We start from the raw sequence: 17,682 nt of genomic DNA on the forward strand, positions 1-17,682 counted from the left end.
ACTTCAAGGTCACTGGAAGAAAAATTTTATAATTCATGTTTGATACATATCTTTATTACGGAAAAACTTACTTCTGAAAAACCCAGCGGGGGGTATTTTGTCCCGTTTGGACAGTTCTAGTGTTCTCTTGTTATCCAAAGGAGACTACTTATTTTAGTACAACATGTATTAAGTTTTGGGTGAAATCAAAAGGCTCTCAATGATATAATTCCTGCATCCTATATTTATGATTATCCTGTATTTTATTTCCTGCATGCAGAAATATGTTTTCTTGCATCAGTAAGTCGTATAATAAAATAATGATTCTTTGATGAAGTGTATTGTTTTAAAGAAGCAGGTCGTCGAAGTAAACGAGGACGGTTAAATGAGACAAGTGAGACATTTTGTATTCATCGCTGGTGTGTCTGTCAGTTGTGCACTGGTTCTCTCAATCTCTTGGTTAACATTCATTGTTTAAATAAAATTACTGGTATTTAGAAAATTCATAAAAATTAAAGATTCAATAAAATTACATTTAATTATCTCTAAGAGAGGTGTGGCAATGATGATTATTTCATAGGTTTTAGGCAAAAAAGCATTTCCTATAAATTCTAGCTTTCTGTTCCAGGGACAAAGGGTTTTTGCATGATAAATTTCATTTCCCATTTTATTTTTTTTTTATCTTGGTGAATTTCATCAGTGGTGCTCAAGAAGAGATGTCAATATGGCATGCTTGTGGGTAACTGATGGACAATGCATGCATGTGCTGGTAAAATCAGAAGCATTGAAAGGGATTTACATATACTTACTTTGATCTTTTCAGAAAATTCTGACCAGTTTAACTGCTGTTTAAACTTCAAAAAAACTATGTTTACATCCTAGAGTAAGACACCCTGCATTCATCAATATAATCCTAGCTTTTGATCTTTTGAAGTGTAATGAAAATGATGCACTCAATCTTATTGAAAATACAGTTGATATTTTAAAAAAAGAGATAACAGCTGTTAAAATGTATTTGGTATTTTTTGATATTTGATATGTTTAATTGACAAATGAAATACTGTAAAGATCCCATGGACTGATGTTCAAAATAGCAAATAAAGTTGCCATTTGTATTTATAATGCGCAAATCTACTTCATACACTAGTCACAGTTGACATAATAGAAATCCATTTTAACCTGTTTATCATTCTTTTTACTTCAGTTTCCAAGTTAACGGTATCAGCGGGGAGCAATGTAGAGTTACAACTGCCCAAAGACGAGACTGTGCTGACCTGTTTTGTACTAGAGAAAGAAAACAAAGGTATACTCAGGTCACAGGTATCAACATAACAAGGGACAATCAATACAAAGTGATAGAAAAATTAAATAGAAACTATATATGTGTGCAATACTTTGTATATAAAGTTACATATAGTTGTACCTATAGCAAGCTCATCCATTGATAACACAGACACAGACAGACCCTCCCCCTTTCTCTTCCTCCCTGACCCTCCCCCCCTCCCCTTACAGAGGGTAAGATTGGACATTGACTAAAATATTTTTAGGCAAGAAAAGGAGAGGTCTGCATGTAGAATTTCTTGAAAATAATCCTCTCATACATATCTTTGTAATGTAGGCACTCTTATTTTGTTTTCTGTGGACAGGTGAAAAATTCCAATATGAGTGGTCATTGGTAAACTCTCCTGAAGGTGCTGAGAAAGGAACCATGGTTGGGAAAAACACAGACAAACTGACTATCTCTAAGGTAAGAAACGCACTAGGCGAAAAAAAACAAGAAGGTAAAAAAAGTAGTGTGACTTGTATAGCAGAAAAAAAAATGGAGAAGAAAGAAATTGTCTTGTTTATTGTAAAATATATGCTAGAATATGTGGTATACTTTTATTGTGTATAAATCTTTTTTACAGTTGATAGCAGGGCTTTACACCTTCAAGATTGAGGTCACAGGTGAAAACCGGGCAGGAGAGGCGTATGTTAATGTCACAGTCTCACCGCGTAAGTTTACTCACATTTCTGTTATATGTATCATGATAGTTATTTAGACAAAAAGAATTTAACTTTAACTTTTAATACTAAGTGAAAATCTGTAATATTTTGGGTGAAATAAAATTTAAAAAAATACTCCTCTGTATGAGAGGAGGAAAAAAAGTTTTGGGCAATTATTGGGGAAATTACGACACACATTGTCTTTACTTACCTTCTGTTTTGCCAGATCAAGTCACTAACTTCGTAATATAACAGATGCATTGAAAATGTGATCGATATCAAGTACATTACATTAAAAAAAAAAAAAAGAACTTCAATTCAGAGCAGTCTTTTATAAAACTGACTATAATATACCTACCGGGTATTTCAAATTAAGCAAAAACGCCCTAAGTTTCACAATATGCATATATCTTGTGATGTAGTCTAAGAATAGATGACTAGTTATTAACTGTGCAGCATATTTGTGAAACTAGAATCAAATTAAAGCCTTTAGCATTCAAGACTGTTTTATCCAAGTATGTGGCATCAATGATGGAATAAACATGAATATCTCTTTGAATGTCCTTGGTTTTGAATTTACATGAATGTCCTTCTTTATTTTAGCTGCCAGGAAAAACAGTCCTCCAGTTGCGGTCATAAAACCAACAAAGCAAATTGTTAAACTTCCTAATTCTGCCATTTTGGATGGCTCTGGTAAGCCACTTTGGAATGTATGATAGGTTGTCATGTCATTTAAAAGTTTAGACATCATTGATTTCTCAGTTACTGTATAGGGGATTAATTTCACGGGTTGTAATTTTCACGTTTTTCTTTCATCTGACACGATCGCGGTTTCTTAAATTCGCGGAGTTGATGTAAAATAAAAGTTACCTCCCTTGTCTATATCCGTTTAAGCTACATATAAACGACATCAACAGGGTAGGTTACGATAAAATTGTTAGATTTAATAAATAATTGACGATTTATTAAAACAAATGCAGTTATAAAACGTCCTTGATTATAAACATTTAACGACTTTCCTAAATGCAATTACGATGAGTGCATGTACACCCCAAGATCTTCAATACAAGGCGGAGAAAAACCACTGGACGGTAATAAATGTGTTAATGTAGGTCAACGAAATATTATCCTTCCAAAATCTTCAGTAAGTTCGATAGCTATTTGAATGTTTTCAAAATGTCGATTAAAATTAATTAGCTGCAATAATGTAGCCCTCTCCGATTTTTTTTAATCTGATGTAATCAAAACCATGGCCCACATGTTTTGATTGACGAAACATGTAGCGTTGGCTATTAAAACAGCTTTTTAACAAATACAGGTTATTATCTGCTGATAAGAATTAAAGTAAAGCGTGATAATTGAAATAATTGAATGACAAGTACTACTCGTAATTACTTAAATGACCATGTACTGCACGTATATGTATATAAACCTTTCGTAGTTTATTCTCAATTTTCCAAATAAAACGTGGAGATTATTGAAAAGTTATTCACTGTTTCTTGAATTCACGGATTTATGAACACCGTGAATATAGCCAATATTAACACCGCGAGTTATTTTCCCCCTATACAGTAATCACTTTAAACAAGCATTCTGAAAATTTAATACTAATATTATACTCATTTAGAAAATGTTGTTTTCTCTCTGTATCTCTCTGGTTAACATGTTGATGACATTTTCCATGCCTGTAATGTTAATTATGTTGTGTTTCTGTGTACAGACAGTTCTGATGATGATAAGATTGAAGTACTTTGATGACATTTTCTATGTTAGTTATGTTGTATTTCTGTGTACAGACAGTTCTGATGATGATAAGATAGTCAAGTACCTGTGGGAGGAGATGAGCGGCCCGCTACAGGACCACAAAATCCAGGATGACAAGAACATGCTGACCCTGAAGGGACTCGTACCAGGAAACTACATATTTAAGTAGGTCCCAGATCTAACAATGGAGGGGGTTTATCATATTTCTCTTGGGAATTTTACTTTTGTAAAAGTAAACGTAATTCAGTAACAAATTGAAAAACATACAAGTCACTGTAAATGGTTAGTTATTATGTGTTGACTGATGGATATTGAATAAATCTGTTAAAGGAGGCTGCTATCATTTCAGACTGACAGTCACTGATTCTGATGGTGCTACAAATTCAACTGTTGCCAATGTAACTGTGATAAAAGGTGAGAGCACAATTTTTTTTATTTCTTAAAAGAAATTGTGTTTATCATCAGAAAATACTTTAAAAATTTTACTTGTCAGTTTGAAGCACCACTTGTGAGAAATAAAAATTGATTTAATGTAATTTTAATATTTATTTTGGCAAATTTACACAGAGTTTCTTCCCTTGATTTACTTGTTGATTTTTATCTTAACATAGAGACAGACTATCCTCCTAAAGCTGATGCTGGATCAGACATGGTGATTCACCTTCCCCAGGACTCGGTTATTTTGTATGGGAATTCCAGCACTGACGACAAGGGCATTAAAAGTTATGAATGGATCAAGTCTCCTGACGGCAAACAAACAGCTGATATGACAGTAAGTACACAAACACTCATATGATCAAAGTACACTGAAACAATATGAAGGCAAGTACAAACCACTTATTGATCAGAGCAGTTAGGAATGGATCAAGTCTCTTGATGGCAAACAGACAGCTGATATGGTCCATCAGATTGTTAAAAATAATCTTGTTACAAGTTTTAAAATTGTGTTACCTGACAAAACTTGAGAGATGGCATTTACTTTATTTGTGAATTTACATTTATTTGTAAAGGTCTAAGTATATAAATGAATTATTGTTTTTCTTTTAGGGTACTACATCCCCATTCTTGCACCTGTCCAAACTACAGGAGGGGGACTATGCTTTTACCTTGAAAGTCACAGACACAGCTGACCAGGTGTCTCAAGCCACAGTACACCTGTTTGTGAAACCAGGTATAAAGACCATTAGCTATCTTACATCATTTCTCTTTAATGAGAGAATGAAAATTTTTTTTACATTTTCAAACAAATTTTGATGTAATATGTACACGTATGCTGTATGTGTACTTAAAAAAGCGGGCTTCATATTTTAGCAGCTTTCGCGCAACAAGCGATGCGCTAATTCATGAATACTGCAAAGTAATCATTCATAAATAAAATATACCGTGTGTTAGTGTGTAGCACTAATTCATGAATATGCCAATAACGCAATGCCCAGTGATTCCGCTGAAATTGAAATATGCCAATTTATATACACATACAGTATATATGTGTGATTTACAAATTTAGATTTTTATATCAGTTTGTATTTATTCAAAATATTCTTAAAGATGACTTTACTTGACTTATTCCCATTCGCTCCTTGGGTGGCACAGGGACACTTAAAGATATGCTGCAAATAAACCAGTTACACAGACCTTTTTTACTCTCTCTAGATGTTAACACAGCCCCTGTTGCTGTCACGGCACGTAAGCTCACTAGGATTCTACCTCTAAAGGAACTGGTACTGGATGGACGAAACTCGACAGATGATAAGAAGATTGTCAGTTACTCCTGGCTACAGACAGGGTATGACAATAGATACACTTGCGAATATTAAATCCATAATGACATCAAAGATTTCAATGAATAACACATATTGATGTCTTTTCTTGCATTATCTTAAATTCACTGTTCATTAGAAACATGGATTTGTAATATGCTTACAGGACTGTTAGAGGCACCTTAATATTTTCTTTGTTTTCTGGCAGGGGCTCACCCACTCTCAAGATACAGGACAGTAACTTGTCTGTAGCCAAGGCAGTAGGGGACATAACCCCGGGGGAGTACACATTTAAACTGACCGTCTCTGACCAGGAGAAGCTTCAGTCCACACAGAAACTGACCATTGTGGTCAAGGAATGTAAGTTTCTAAGCCAGTAAAGTATATACATGTACATTGAAACGCATTTGTAAGGAAGTGCATAAGACAATTTTGCTTCATTATGAAGTTTAACATAGTTTGATGCATCTGTTAAGAAGTACTTCACTTCAATTTGGTTTGAAAAATATTTTTATGGTGTGGTTATAGTATTAAGAATAGTTAGTAAATTTCTGAATTTACTAATTAAAAAATGAACTTCAGAAATCATAGGAATAATCCTTAAGTAATTAGATAAAAACAATATGTAAATTCAGTACCAAACAAAAAGCCAGTCAGCAGAGCTGGAGGGGATAGAATTGTTACCCTCCCCGTGACTTTGGTGGAAATTGATGGATCCCAGTCCTCAGATGACAAGAAGATTGTCCGATACAACTGGGAGAGGGATGCTAAAAGTCTAGCCGCTGGGGTAGGTTTTGGTTTTTCTACTTTGAAATTTTCTTGCTATTTTACCACCAATGGGAGATGTTTGAGTTTTGGCATGGCTGTCTGTACGCCTGTCACAAAATCTAGTCTGGACGTTAACTCACAAACACTTACTGGGAACTTGTTTTGTATATGTAGAATATAATCTTTTTTCTTATATTTTTTTTTTTCATTTTTTTTTTTTGGCAAAAAATCATTAGAAGTTCAGGAATATCTACTTGAAATTTTATGATATTAGTCTAGTACACAGAAACATGTAGATGTTTACCTTGATTTACAGGATGTGTTAAATGGCTCAGAGCACAAGGCTGTTTTACAGCTGGTTAATTTAGTCGCTGGGAAGTACATCTTCAAACTGACTGTGTTTGATGCTGAGGGTTTGTCAAGTTCAGACACAGCCCATCTGCTGGTTAAAGAGGGTAAGGAACAAAAATGGAAAACATCAAACATAAGGTTCATTCATACATGTTTATTTAGATTTTTCCTTGTAATTTAGTTCATGAACTCTATATGTGAATGTGTGTCTAGGAAAAACTAATATCATTGTACTGCTGTTTTTCAAGTGAATATATATGATGTCTTTAAATTATTAAGAGATACTTGTTTAGAATTGTATTCAATCTTGATGTCTTGAATTTTCAGACTCCCATAAAAATGACTTGATGGAGTTGACTCTGGACACAAATCTTAAGGAGTTCACTGAGGAGGATAAGGAGAACCTGCGGAGTCAGCTGGCCTCCATGTTACCTGACTCGACTGAAGGGGACGCCAATATACAGATACAAAATCTCCATATGTCTCCCCAGTCACTGTAAGTTTAAAACGATTGTAATGTTAGGGTAGAGCTACAAAATCTGCAGCCTGTACCGTATACTGTCTTATTACAGGGTTATAATTCCATGAATTTTCATTGTAATCCACAGACTTAAAATTATGCAGATGTCTAGAGTTGTGATTTAATTTTTTTAAATGCACTGAAGTACATTGTAATTAATTTTTGTGGAGATATGTGACTGCATACATACCCTAAATTATTCCCACAGGGAAAAAAAAGAACTTTTACATTACATCTCCAGACAGACAATATTTTAAAGAGTATAATGTGTGTTTATCTTTTTTTGAAGGTTACATGTCAGTTTCTATGTGACGACTGTAAAAAAAGAGACACAGGTCTACAGACCAGGCCTAGAGACCGCTAAACTTCTAAAGGAGCAGCTGGAGTCCTCAAATAACCATATACTCAACTACAAGGTCCTGTCCATAGACACAATAGGTCAGTATACCAATCATATACTTTACTACAAAGTCCTGTCCCTACACACAATAGGTCAGTATACCAATCATATACTCAACTACAAAGTCCAGTCCCTACACACAATAGGTCAGTATACCAATCATATACTTGACTACAAAGTCCTATCTCTAGACACAATAGGTCAGTATACCAATCATATACTTGACTACAAAGTCCTGTCCCTACACACAATAGGTCAGTATACCAATCATATACTTGACTACAAAGTCCTGTCCCTAGACACAATAGGTCAGTATACCAATCATATACTCAACTACAAAGTCCTGTCTTTAGGAGCAATAGGTAATAGATATAAAAATTATATACTTGACTACAAAGTCCTGTCCTTAGACACAATAGGTCAGTATACCAATCATATACTTGACTACAAAGTCCTGTCCCTACACACAATAGGTCAGTATACCAATCATATGCTTGACTACAAAGTCCTGTCCCTAGACACAATAGGTCAGTATACCAATCATATACTCAACTACAAAGTCCTGTCCCTAGACACAATAGGTCAGTATACCAATCATATACTGTACTACAAAGTCCTGTCCCTAGACACAATAGGTCAGTACACCAATCATATACTCAACTACAACGTCCTGTCCCTAGACACAATAGGTCAGTATACCAATCATATACTTGACTACAAAGTCCTGTCCCTAGACACAATAGGTCAGTATACCAATCATATACTTGACTACAAAGTCCTGTCTTTAGGAGCAATAGGTAATAGATATAAAAATTACATACTTGACTACAAAGTCCTGTCCCTAGACACAATAGGTCAGTATACCAATCATATACTTGACTACAAAGTCCTGTCTTTAGGAGCAATAGGTAAATGATATAAAAATTATATACTTGACTACAAAGTCCTGTCCCTAGACACAATAGGTCAGTATACCAATCATATACTTTACTACAAAGTCCTGTCCCTAGACACAAAAGGTCAGTATACCAATCATATACTTGACTACAAAGTCCTGTCCCTAGACACAATAGGTAATAGATATACAAATCATATACTTGACTACAAAGTCCTGTCCCTAGACACAGTAGGTCAGTATACCAATCATATACTTGACTACAAAGTCCTGTCCCTAGACACAGTAGGTCAGTATACCAATCATATACTTGACTACAAAGTCCTGTCTTTAGGAGCAATAGGTAATAAATATAAAAATTATATACTTGACTACAAAGTCCTGTCCCTAGACACAGTAGGCCAGTATACCAATCATATACTTGACTACAAAGTCCTGTCCCTAGACACAATAGGTAATAGATATACAAATCATATACTTGACTACAAAGTCCTGTCCCTACACACAATAGGTCAGTATACCAATCATATACTTGACTACAAAGTCCTGTCTTTGGGAGCAATAGGTAATAGATATAAAAATTATATACTTGACTACAAAGTCCTGTCCCTAGACACAATAGGTCAGTATACCAATCATATACTTGACTACAAAGTCCTGTCCCTAGACACAATAGGTAATAGATATACAAATCATATACTTGACTACAAAGTCCTGTCCCTAGACACAATAGGTCAGTATACCAATCATATACTTGACTACAAAGTCTTGTCCCTATAGACACAAAAGGTCAGTATACCAATCATATACTTGACTACAAAGTCCTGTCCCTAGACACAATAGGTCAGTATACCAATCATATACTTGACTACAAAGTCCTGTCCCTAGACACAATAGGTCAGTATACCAATCATATACTCAACTACAAAGTCCTGTCCCTAGACACAATAGGTCAGTATACCAATCATATACTCAACTACAAAGTCCTGTCCCTAGACACAATAGGTCAGTATACCAATCATATACTCGGCTACAAAATCCTGTCTTTAGGAACAGTAGGTAATAGATATACAAATTATATACTCAACTACAAAGTCCTGTCCCTAGACACAATATGTTAGCACTTTAGAAATGATAGGTACCTTTGTAACAGTGTATCCATTCTTCTCTTTTGAATTGTAGCCAAAATCATTTATGTGTATTCATAAGCTAGGTGAATGTGGGGTTGGCTTATTTCCTAGACACTTTTTTCATTAGTTGGTCTTGTTACCCTTTTTATTCTATGTATTTTATGAACTGTTGATATTTTATCTTTCAGTTTGCCAAATTAATTGTTCTGGACATGGCTACTGTGATAATAAGTCCAAAATGTGTGTGTGTGATGCCTTCTGGATGCAAAATTTCTTTATTTTCCACGTGTTGAATGGCGAGAGTAACTGTGGTAAGTGTATGTAGAGATATTAACTAGATGTTCCTACAGATCCCCTGTATAAAAAATACAGCAAGGAAACTATTTAAACTATGTAAAGTCTAACCGTATAATTCTAAGATAAAACAGTCAAGGGACACAGTGCCTTCTGCCTAGTTATATTTATTTAAGGAACGAAGCTTATTTCAACTTTTGTTATACAATATAACATAACTTGGGGCAGTTTATGCTGTATAAACCGCAAAGCATGTTTTTTTTATCTTCAGAAACAGATCTTTCATTATGTATAAGCATATTTTGGATCAGAGGTTGTGCTCTATATGAAATATTGAAAAAATACTTCAACATTAGGCCATTTAGAAATGAATTTATAGGCTATAAGGAAAATAATGCATTTATGACATCATAATGCTTTGACTAGAGGGAAAATTATGTCATGATTAATAGATACGTGATTACCAACACTCCAAGTGAGAAATACTGCATTTTCAACCTAAACGGAGCCCTTTTGATTTTTCAAAAATTCTCAGGGCCAAATTAGGCCCAAAGTGGCTCTTGCTTTTTCCATTCACCTTTTGCATTCCCTTTGAAGAGCACTGTTAATTACTTGTATACACTAGACAAAATTGCTAACGCACCACTTGTAAATTTTTATTTGTGAATTGAACATTTGCCGGATCGGTTCTAGTGAATATGATATGCCATTATTTCAAAAGCAGTGGGATTGACAAATGTCTTGGCATCATAAAAAACCCTTGAATGACCTTCTTGTCCGAAAACCAATTTCCAGCTGTGCACTGCGCACCATTTTTGCACAGATTTGAAATTCTTGATCACTAAAGGGGTCTGTGAGATTGCCACAGGAGTAGTCCCTAAGTTAAAAATAAAATAACAAACAGTCATTGACTCTAATATCTCCTAGTAATCATCTGATACCTTAGTGTTCATACCAAATCCACCCCACTTCCGGTTGACCCAGTTTTGTGGAACAATTTTCAACTTATTGTATGCTGCTAACTTAATGCTGTGGTTTTCTATAGTAACATTTTTATGTTTATTTAGCTATTTGGAACAATTTTTCAAGAGTGGAACTCATAAGTTTTTTATTGTTTTAAGTTTTTACAGATTTTTCTAAGGGAATCCCCTGCAGACGCCATCCTGTCTGCTTTTGCATGCTCTTTTAGCGTCAAACGCTGCATACGGAGTAACTTTCTCTGAGTTTTCAATTGGTACAATTGGAAAGAACACAAATACAAAGACAAAATTGAATTTTTTTTTCTTCAAAAATGGAATAGACATGATTTTATCTTATTCAATGAATTGGTTACACTTCAATAAACATTGTAGTTATTTATAAGGTTTGAAATTAATATGCCTTATTTTCTGTTAAAGTAACAATATTTATATATCAAATGCATCATAAACAGGTTTTTAGGTCACCTGAGTCACTCAGGAGACCTATTGCTATCCGTTTTCGTCCGTCGTCGTCCGTCGTGCGTTAACATTTGAACATTTTCAGCTTCTTCTCTAAAACCACTGAACCAATTTAAACCAAATTTGGCATATAACATCTATGGGTGAAGGGGAACAAAAATTGTGAATTTCATGGTCCCTGCCCCCCTGGGGCCTGGGGGGGTGGGGCAAAAACCACTAAAATTAGTGCAATCTTTAAAAATCTTCTTCTTTACTCCTGGACATCAAGCAGTCAAACTGTTGGTATGATTGTAATCAGCAATGAGTCCTCTACCAAAATTGTGAAATTCATGGCCCCAGGGTCAGGGGTTCTGTTGTTAGGGCGGGGCTCTATTGATTATATAGTGAAAATGCATTATTTCTTTGAAAATCTTCTTCTCTGCTCCTAGGTATTAAATAAACTAACTAAGTGAATAGTTATGATGAGCAAGAATGCCTCTATCAAAATTGTGAATTTTATGGCCCCAGGGTCAGGGGTTCTGGTGTTAGGGTGGGGCTCTATTGATTATATAGTGAAAATGCATTATTTCTTTGAAAATCTTCTTCTCTGTTCCTTAGTATTAAATAAACTAATTAAGTACATAGTTATGATGAGCAAGAGTGGCTCTACCAAAATTGTGAATTTTATGGTCCCAGGGTCAGGGGTTCTGGTGTTAGGGTGGGGCTCTATTGATTATATAGTGAAAATGCATTATTTCTTTGAAAATCTTCTCCTCTGCTCCTAGGTATTAAATAAAATAACTAAGTGCATAGTTATAATGAGCAAGAGTGCCTCTAAGAAAATTGTGAATTTTATGGTCCCAGGGTCAGGGGTTCTGCTGTTAATACAGGGCTCTATTGATTATATAGTGAAAATGCATTTATTCTTTGAAAAGCTTCTTCTCTACTCCTGGGTATTAAATAAACTAATTAAGGACATAGTTATGATGAGTAAGAATGCTTCTACCAAAATTGTGAATTTTATGGCCCCAGCATCAGGGATTATGGTGTAAGGGTGTGGCTCTATCATGATTAAATGGTGATAATACATTACATCTATGAAAATCTTTTTCTCTACTCCTGGGTAATAAGCAGATGAAATATTTATATAGTTATGATGTGCAAGGGCTCTTCTTTCAGAATTGTGAATTTCAAGGCCCCTGGGTCAGGGATACCAAAGACGGGGGGGGGGGGGGGGGGGGGGGGGGCTCTACTTCTATATACTGAAAATGAATTGTTTGAAATCTGCTCCTCGGTATTAATTGAACATTTTTGATAAGCAAGTGTGCCTTTTCAAAAATTGTGCAATGTGTAGACCTAGGGTCAGTCAGGGGTTCATGTCTGGTAAGGGAACTCCTGATTATTGCTGAATATTACTGATTAGTTGACATGCATTTTTCTTCCCCTACCCTGCTTATGGGTATTAAGTAAACAAACTAAGCAATTGCTAAGTGTATAGTTATGATAATCAATGGTGCCTCTTTCAAAATTGTGAATGCCATAGCATCTGGCTTAAAACATGAACCAAATTCAATCATTTGAAAGTTGTTGCATGATGCTCAGGTGACCTATAAGGCCCATGGGCCTCTTGTTAAAAGTAAAATAATAATTCTCTTAGGTGGTGCGTTAGCAATTTTGTCTAGTGTAATCTAGCTAAATCATAAGACTTTCAACCCTTCAGTACACCCATTTTCATTGATAACAAGTACACTAATTTGTTTGCCTTGATTTCAGATTGGAGTGTTTTATATTTTATCATTGTGCTATTCCTTGTGGTGGTATCCCTGGCAGCTATAGTATGGGGTACAATCTGCTGGATTAAAAAGCGCAGGTACGTGTAAATTAAATCATACAGGATAAGTATAGCTACAATATTTTTACATTTGTTATCTTTGAGACAATTTTTTGCACAGTTGGGCAGTGAAATTAAATCTGTGATTCATTACCTCTTTACTTCAGGTGTAAATGCTACAAGTGGAGGACAAAGAAGAGACATCGCTACTCACTGCTACAGGAAGTGGACGATGCTAAGGATGAAATCAAGTTGTTGCCAAAAGGTATGCTGTTTTTTTCTCACAAAAATATTTTTATTTAGGAAGCAAAACTTTGTCACAAGTTAGATAAGTATATTCATATTGATTATCAAAATCTCATTTTTTACATATTTGAAAACATAAAAGTTGAAAAAATTAATGTGAAGATCCCCACACCCTTCTCAATTCAAACAGTGAAATGTCTTTTTTTTGTAAATATACATGAATACCTTAAAAAGCGTAACTGTTATAAGTATCAAATCTATTTGAAGGGAAAACCCAGAACAGTAGCGTAATGATGTCAGAGTCCGATCTGAGCAGTGAAGAAGAGACTTTGTTTATAAACCACAAAAAGACTAACGGATTCATTCAGAAGAATGGAGTATCAAAGCATATTAAGACAAAACTTCGGGCTTAACTCCGCACAGTTAGAGCTGCATTCCATTATCTGTTATATGTATATTGAATATACAGTAAAGTAGGTTTAAATTCGAGTACATTATATAGCATATTGACTGTTACATGGTGCAATATCCATCATGTGTAATAGATGTGATATTTTATCAACTCATGTGGGACATATACATATGCATATGTATCATCAATTTTTTTTTTATAAAAAAAATATTTAGATAATTTTAATATATTATTTAATTCAGTTATTAATTTATCTTGCTCATATCAACAAACATTCCTGTATTAAGTGTCAGAGTTAATCTGAAAGGTTACATTTACTTAACAATTTGGGACTAAAAGGTTTTAGTGCTTTAAAAAAAAATCAGAAGTCCAATTCAGAAATGGTTAGTGAAGGTAAAGCACAAGTCTGCGATCTCAGCTCTCAGCTCTCAGCCTATGTATTAAAGCAATCAACTTTCCCTGTAAATATATCCACATGTCCAGTCTGTATATATTTAATGCAGTGAATATTGTACCGAATAGTGAGCTCAAGAACAATGGCATGTCACAGCATTTGGCTTCAGTATTTAGATAGACTTTTTTGTTTGACGTTAACTTGAGTTGTTTGAATCCCTCACCCTGTAAATATGGTGAAGTGCACCATGTTTTGTGTAAAGCAGTTGGTGTCTTGTAATATGTGGTTTATTTTTAAAATTTGGGGGAAATTTTATGTTACAATAGATTTACTTAAAACAGTGTATATAGATTTAGACCATTTAAGTAAGGATTTTTATTTATATGTTTAGTTCAATCAATGGGAAAATTCAGTGCTAAATAAGTTTAAAACATTGATTCAAATACTTTTTTTTTTACTTCAACATGGCAAAGATTCAGTTTGTTTGTATTAATTAGACTGACCATTCGTTATGGGAAGATCATAAAAAAGTGTAATATTTTTTTCTAGGAATGTTTGAGATGCTTATGTGAGCATTTATAATTATAATATGTATAATTTAAATTTTATTCTTAATTGCCAACAAAATGGCTTGACAAGGGAGAAATCAATTTTAAATTATTACCAGATTTCATCATAAATTGTCACATGAGAATGCTTATAAACTGAGATGTCTCCTTATAATACATATATTGATAAGTTATACTAATGCATTGTGCAATGATTTGCAAACAAATACTCTTTTTCACCACTTATGAAGATGATATTTAAAGTTTTATCCAGGAAGTTACTGACTTAGACTACTCAGTATTCATATAGACTTGTATAAACAAATTTAGGAAGTGGTTATGGTTCAGAGAAAAATTGAAACATATTGTATGCATAAAGTCTACATTGATGCAATAAAATTTTTACCCAGCATGTTAGCAATGGAAAGTCTACAAACCTGACCATATTAAATAATGTTTTTGATTAAGAAAATAATTGCAGCACTGATTGTTGTTACATGCACTAGACCAATCAACAAAAATGCTAGGGATCTTTCAGCAGCTTTAGGCCAAAATAAAATTATATCATTGAAATGCCCCCTCCTCAAAAAATTTTATTGATCAAAAGTAAGAAGATTTTTTTTTTATTTCATCAATTTATTTGCCCATTACGTGTATCACATGAACCATACAAAACACTGAAATATAGTGTCAGATATATGTTAACTTAGGTTTTTTGTTGATGGTAGATACTTTTTTTTTAAAGTCAGAAAATGTATTTACTGTTTACTGAGATTTTATCAAAAATTTAAAATCTTAAATTAAAAAAAAAATAATTTCCCTCCCTCCCTCCTGTGTCCGAAACCATTCAGGCGGCAATTCCAAACAAACATTTTTTTAAGGATGGCCTTATGCATAATGCATATTACGTGCAATTTATATTTGCTTTTGAGATTAACCATGCATGTACAATGTTATATCTTTGATATTAAGTCTGGTGTATATGACTTTTTGCATATCTGTTCAAATTTATAAAATCAAAAGATTTTTATAAAAAATAACAAACAATAATGTGTTGATTAAATTTTATAATTTGTTTTTAATTTAAGAAATAATTCTGTTAAATCTTTGCTGACTATGTACAATTCTGTGTTGATGTTTTAATGTTTGTATTCCCAGCTTTGGTTTTTGCAAGGTTTTGATTTTTTTGTTTAACCAAGAGTATTATTCCTTGTAACTGCATTCCAGTTTATACATCACACAGTGTTGTATAAACGTTTAAGAAATCCAGAAGTCTGAACAACAGACTATATTTATATATGTATAACATTGTAATTGTTGAATTTTGTATATATTGTGGGGATTGACTATTAGCTGATTTGAGGACAAAAGGTACTATTAACCTATATTCAAATTCTATTGATGTGGGAAATTTTTTCAAAATGTATATAGTTTTGTCTCTTGACTTAAATCCAGTGTGTTTTTATTTTGCTTGAAAAAGTATTAAACGTGGCATATTTTCGTAAATAATATAAGAAAATTACTAGTTCAATTTAAGCATAGATATTGTTTAAGAAGATTAATATTCATTAAATATGGAGTTTGAAACATTTATAAGAATATTTGCTGTTAATATTTTAAATTGCTGTATTTTATATGAACTATGTGTATATTATTACAGGCATGTTAAATAATTTATAAATGTCTCTTTACATATGGGTTCAGGGTTTATTTTATAATTGGGACATATCCGATTATCCATAAATAAAGCTTTGTCATCCAGCTCATCATAGAGAAATACTGTAAACCAACTTTTATTCGCGTGTGAGAAATTTTCGCCAAATTCGCAAGAGCCTTGTCATCGCAAATATTTCTTGCTGCCAACCAGTCCTTAAATTCTCTATGTCTATTAACAACAGATCAAAAGAGGCTTGATCATGAAAATTAAATGTCGCGAACTAGTTTAACCCCAGTAAATCGCAAAGTAAAGTCTTCTTGAATAAAAATAGGTTTACAGTAGTGTACATGTATTTTGCTTCAAAAGGAGATCTCATATTTATGTTTTTTCTACTATTTTTGCCATGACGTGCATATTGCTTTCTGTAATGAATCAGGTACCGGGGGACATTCCAAACACCTTATAATTGTCATTTTAACAAGTTTACAAAAATCAGTAGATAATGTTTTGAAACTTTTCTAATTTCATTTGAAATTAAAATCCCATACTTCTTCTAAAAGAGAAAGGAATTTCTTATAATCCCTAAGAACGAAAATGGAATTTTATTTTTATTTATCCTATAATTATTTCAAGTTTATTCATTTCAAAAACTTATTATTGTTCATTAGAAAATAAAATTTAGTAAAAAAGTATTAAATGTATGATTATATATTTGACTCTTTCATATGTTAAAAAGGTTCCTTAGATTATAAAGTATTAATTTTATAATCTAAATATGTCCGTAATTTTCTTTCTAAAATGATTAGGTTGTGACATTTTTACAATCATGTTTTGGCTGTTATTTTCTTATATATTTATTTATCAGTTCAATGAAGTACGTAATGCAGAGATTTTAAAAAAAAAAGATGTCATTTTAATGAGAATTGAATAATTTTCTTTATGTGCCTTTAAATACATGTAAAATGCTTTTCACATTGAGTATTAACGTTTCTTGTTTTAAAAGTAGTTTTTTTTTCAAGATAGAATCTATATTTATAGCATAAGATGTATGCATGTATTAGATCAATCTCAACAAAATCCTGCAATAGGTTTTTCATGTGATGATAAAAAATAACTCCATTGTTTGGATTTTCTTTTATTAAAAGCTGGGTTTGTTACTTGAATAAGTTTTGTGTGTGAGCCAATGAAATGACAAGAGAAGTAAATAAACTCTCTATACTGAGCAATTGTTTATTTGTTTTCAGTGAAATAGAAATTTTTGTGCAGTATGGCACGTTTTCGCTGTATGTACTTTTGTGCATTCATACAGGCCTTTGTGTCGCAAGTATT

General features: G+C 33.3%; 1 protein-coding gene across 2 annotated transcripts in view; it reads left to right on the forward strand.

Moving 5' to 3' along the window:
* Positions 1-14,099, forward strand: part of LOC134235099 (dyslexia-associated protein KIAA0319-like protein) — a 29,474-nt gene extending 15,375 nt beyond the window's left edge. For both annotated transcript variants that reach the window (XM_062717187.1, XM_062717188.1), the window contains 18 exons: positions 1,184-1,282; positions 1,626-1,726; positions 1,887-1,974; positions 2,569-2,658; positions 3,762-3,894; positions 4,079-4,143; positions 4,341-4,501; positions 4,777-4,900; positions 5,383-5,515; positions 5,698-5,849; positions 6,125-6,276; positions 6,574-6,712; positions 6,936-7,104; positions 7,418-7,566; positions 9,742-9,864; positions 13,039-13,135; positions 13,264-13,361; positions 13,610-14,099. In XM_062717187.1, coding sequence (XP_062573171.1) covers positions 1,184-1,282; positions 1,626-1,726; positions 1,887-1,974; positions 2,569-2,658; positions 3,762-3,894; positions 4,079-4,143; positions 4,341-4,501; positions 4,777-4,900; positions 5,383-5,515; positions 5,698-5,849; positions 6,125-6,276; positions 6,574-6,712; positions 6,936-7,104; positions 7,418-7,566; positions 9,742-9,864; positions 13,039-13,135; positions 13,264-13,361; positions 13,610-13,755 — 2,219 coding nt within the window. In that variant the 3' untranslated portion in view covers positions 13,756-14,099. The remainder of the gene's footprint in view (positions 1-1,183; positions 1,283-1,625; positions 1,727-1,886; positions 1,975-2,568; positions 2,659-3,761; positions 3,895-4,078; positions 4,144-4,340; positions 4,502-4,776; positions 4,901-5,382; positions 5,516-5,697; positions 5,850-6,124; positions 6,277-6,573; positions 6,713-6,935; positions 7,105-7,417; positions 7,567-9,741; positions 9,865-13,038; positions 13,136-13,263; positions 13,362-13,609) is intronic.
* The last annotated feature ends 3,583 nt before the right edge of the window (positions 14,100-17,682 follow it).

This window comes from Saccostrea cucullata, unplaced genomic scaffold, assembly GCF_032062105.1.
Source record: "Saccostrea cucullata isolate Sc308-1 unplaced genomic scaffold, CSIRO_AGI_Scuc_v1 ctg1201, whole genome shotgun sequence".
In the NCBI taxonomy this organism is placed as follows: Eukaryota; Metazoa; Mollusca; class Bivalvia; order Ostreida; family Ostreidae; genus Saccostrea; species Saccostrea cuccullata.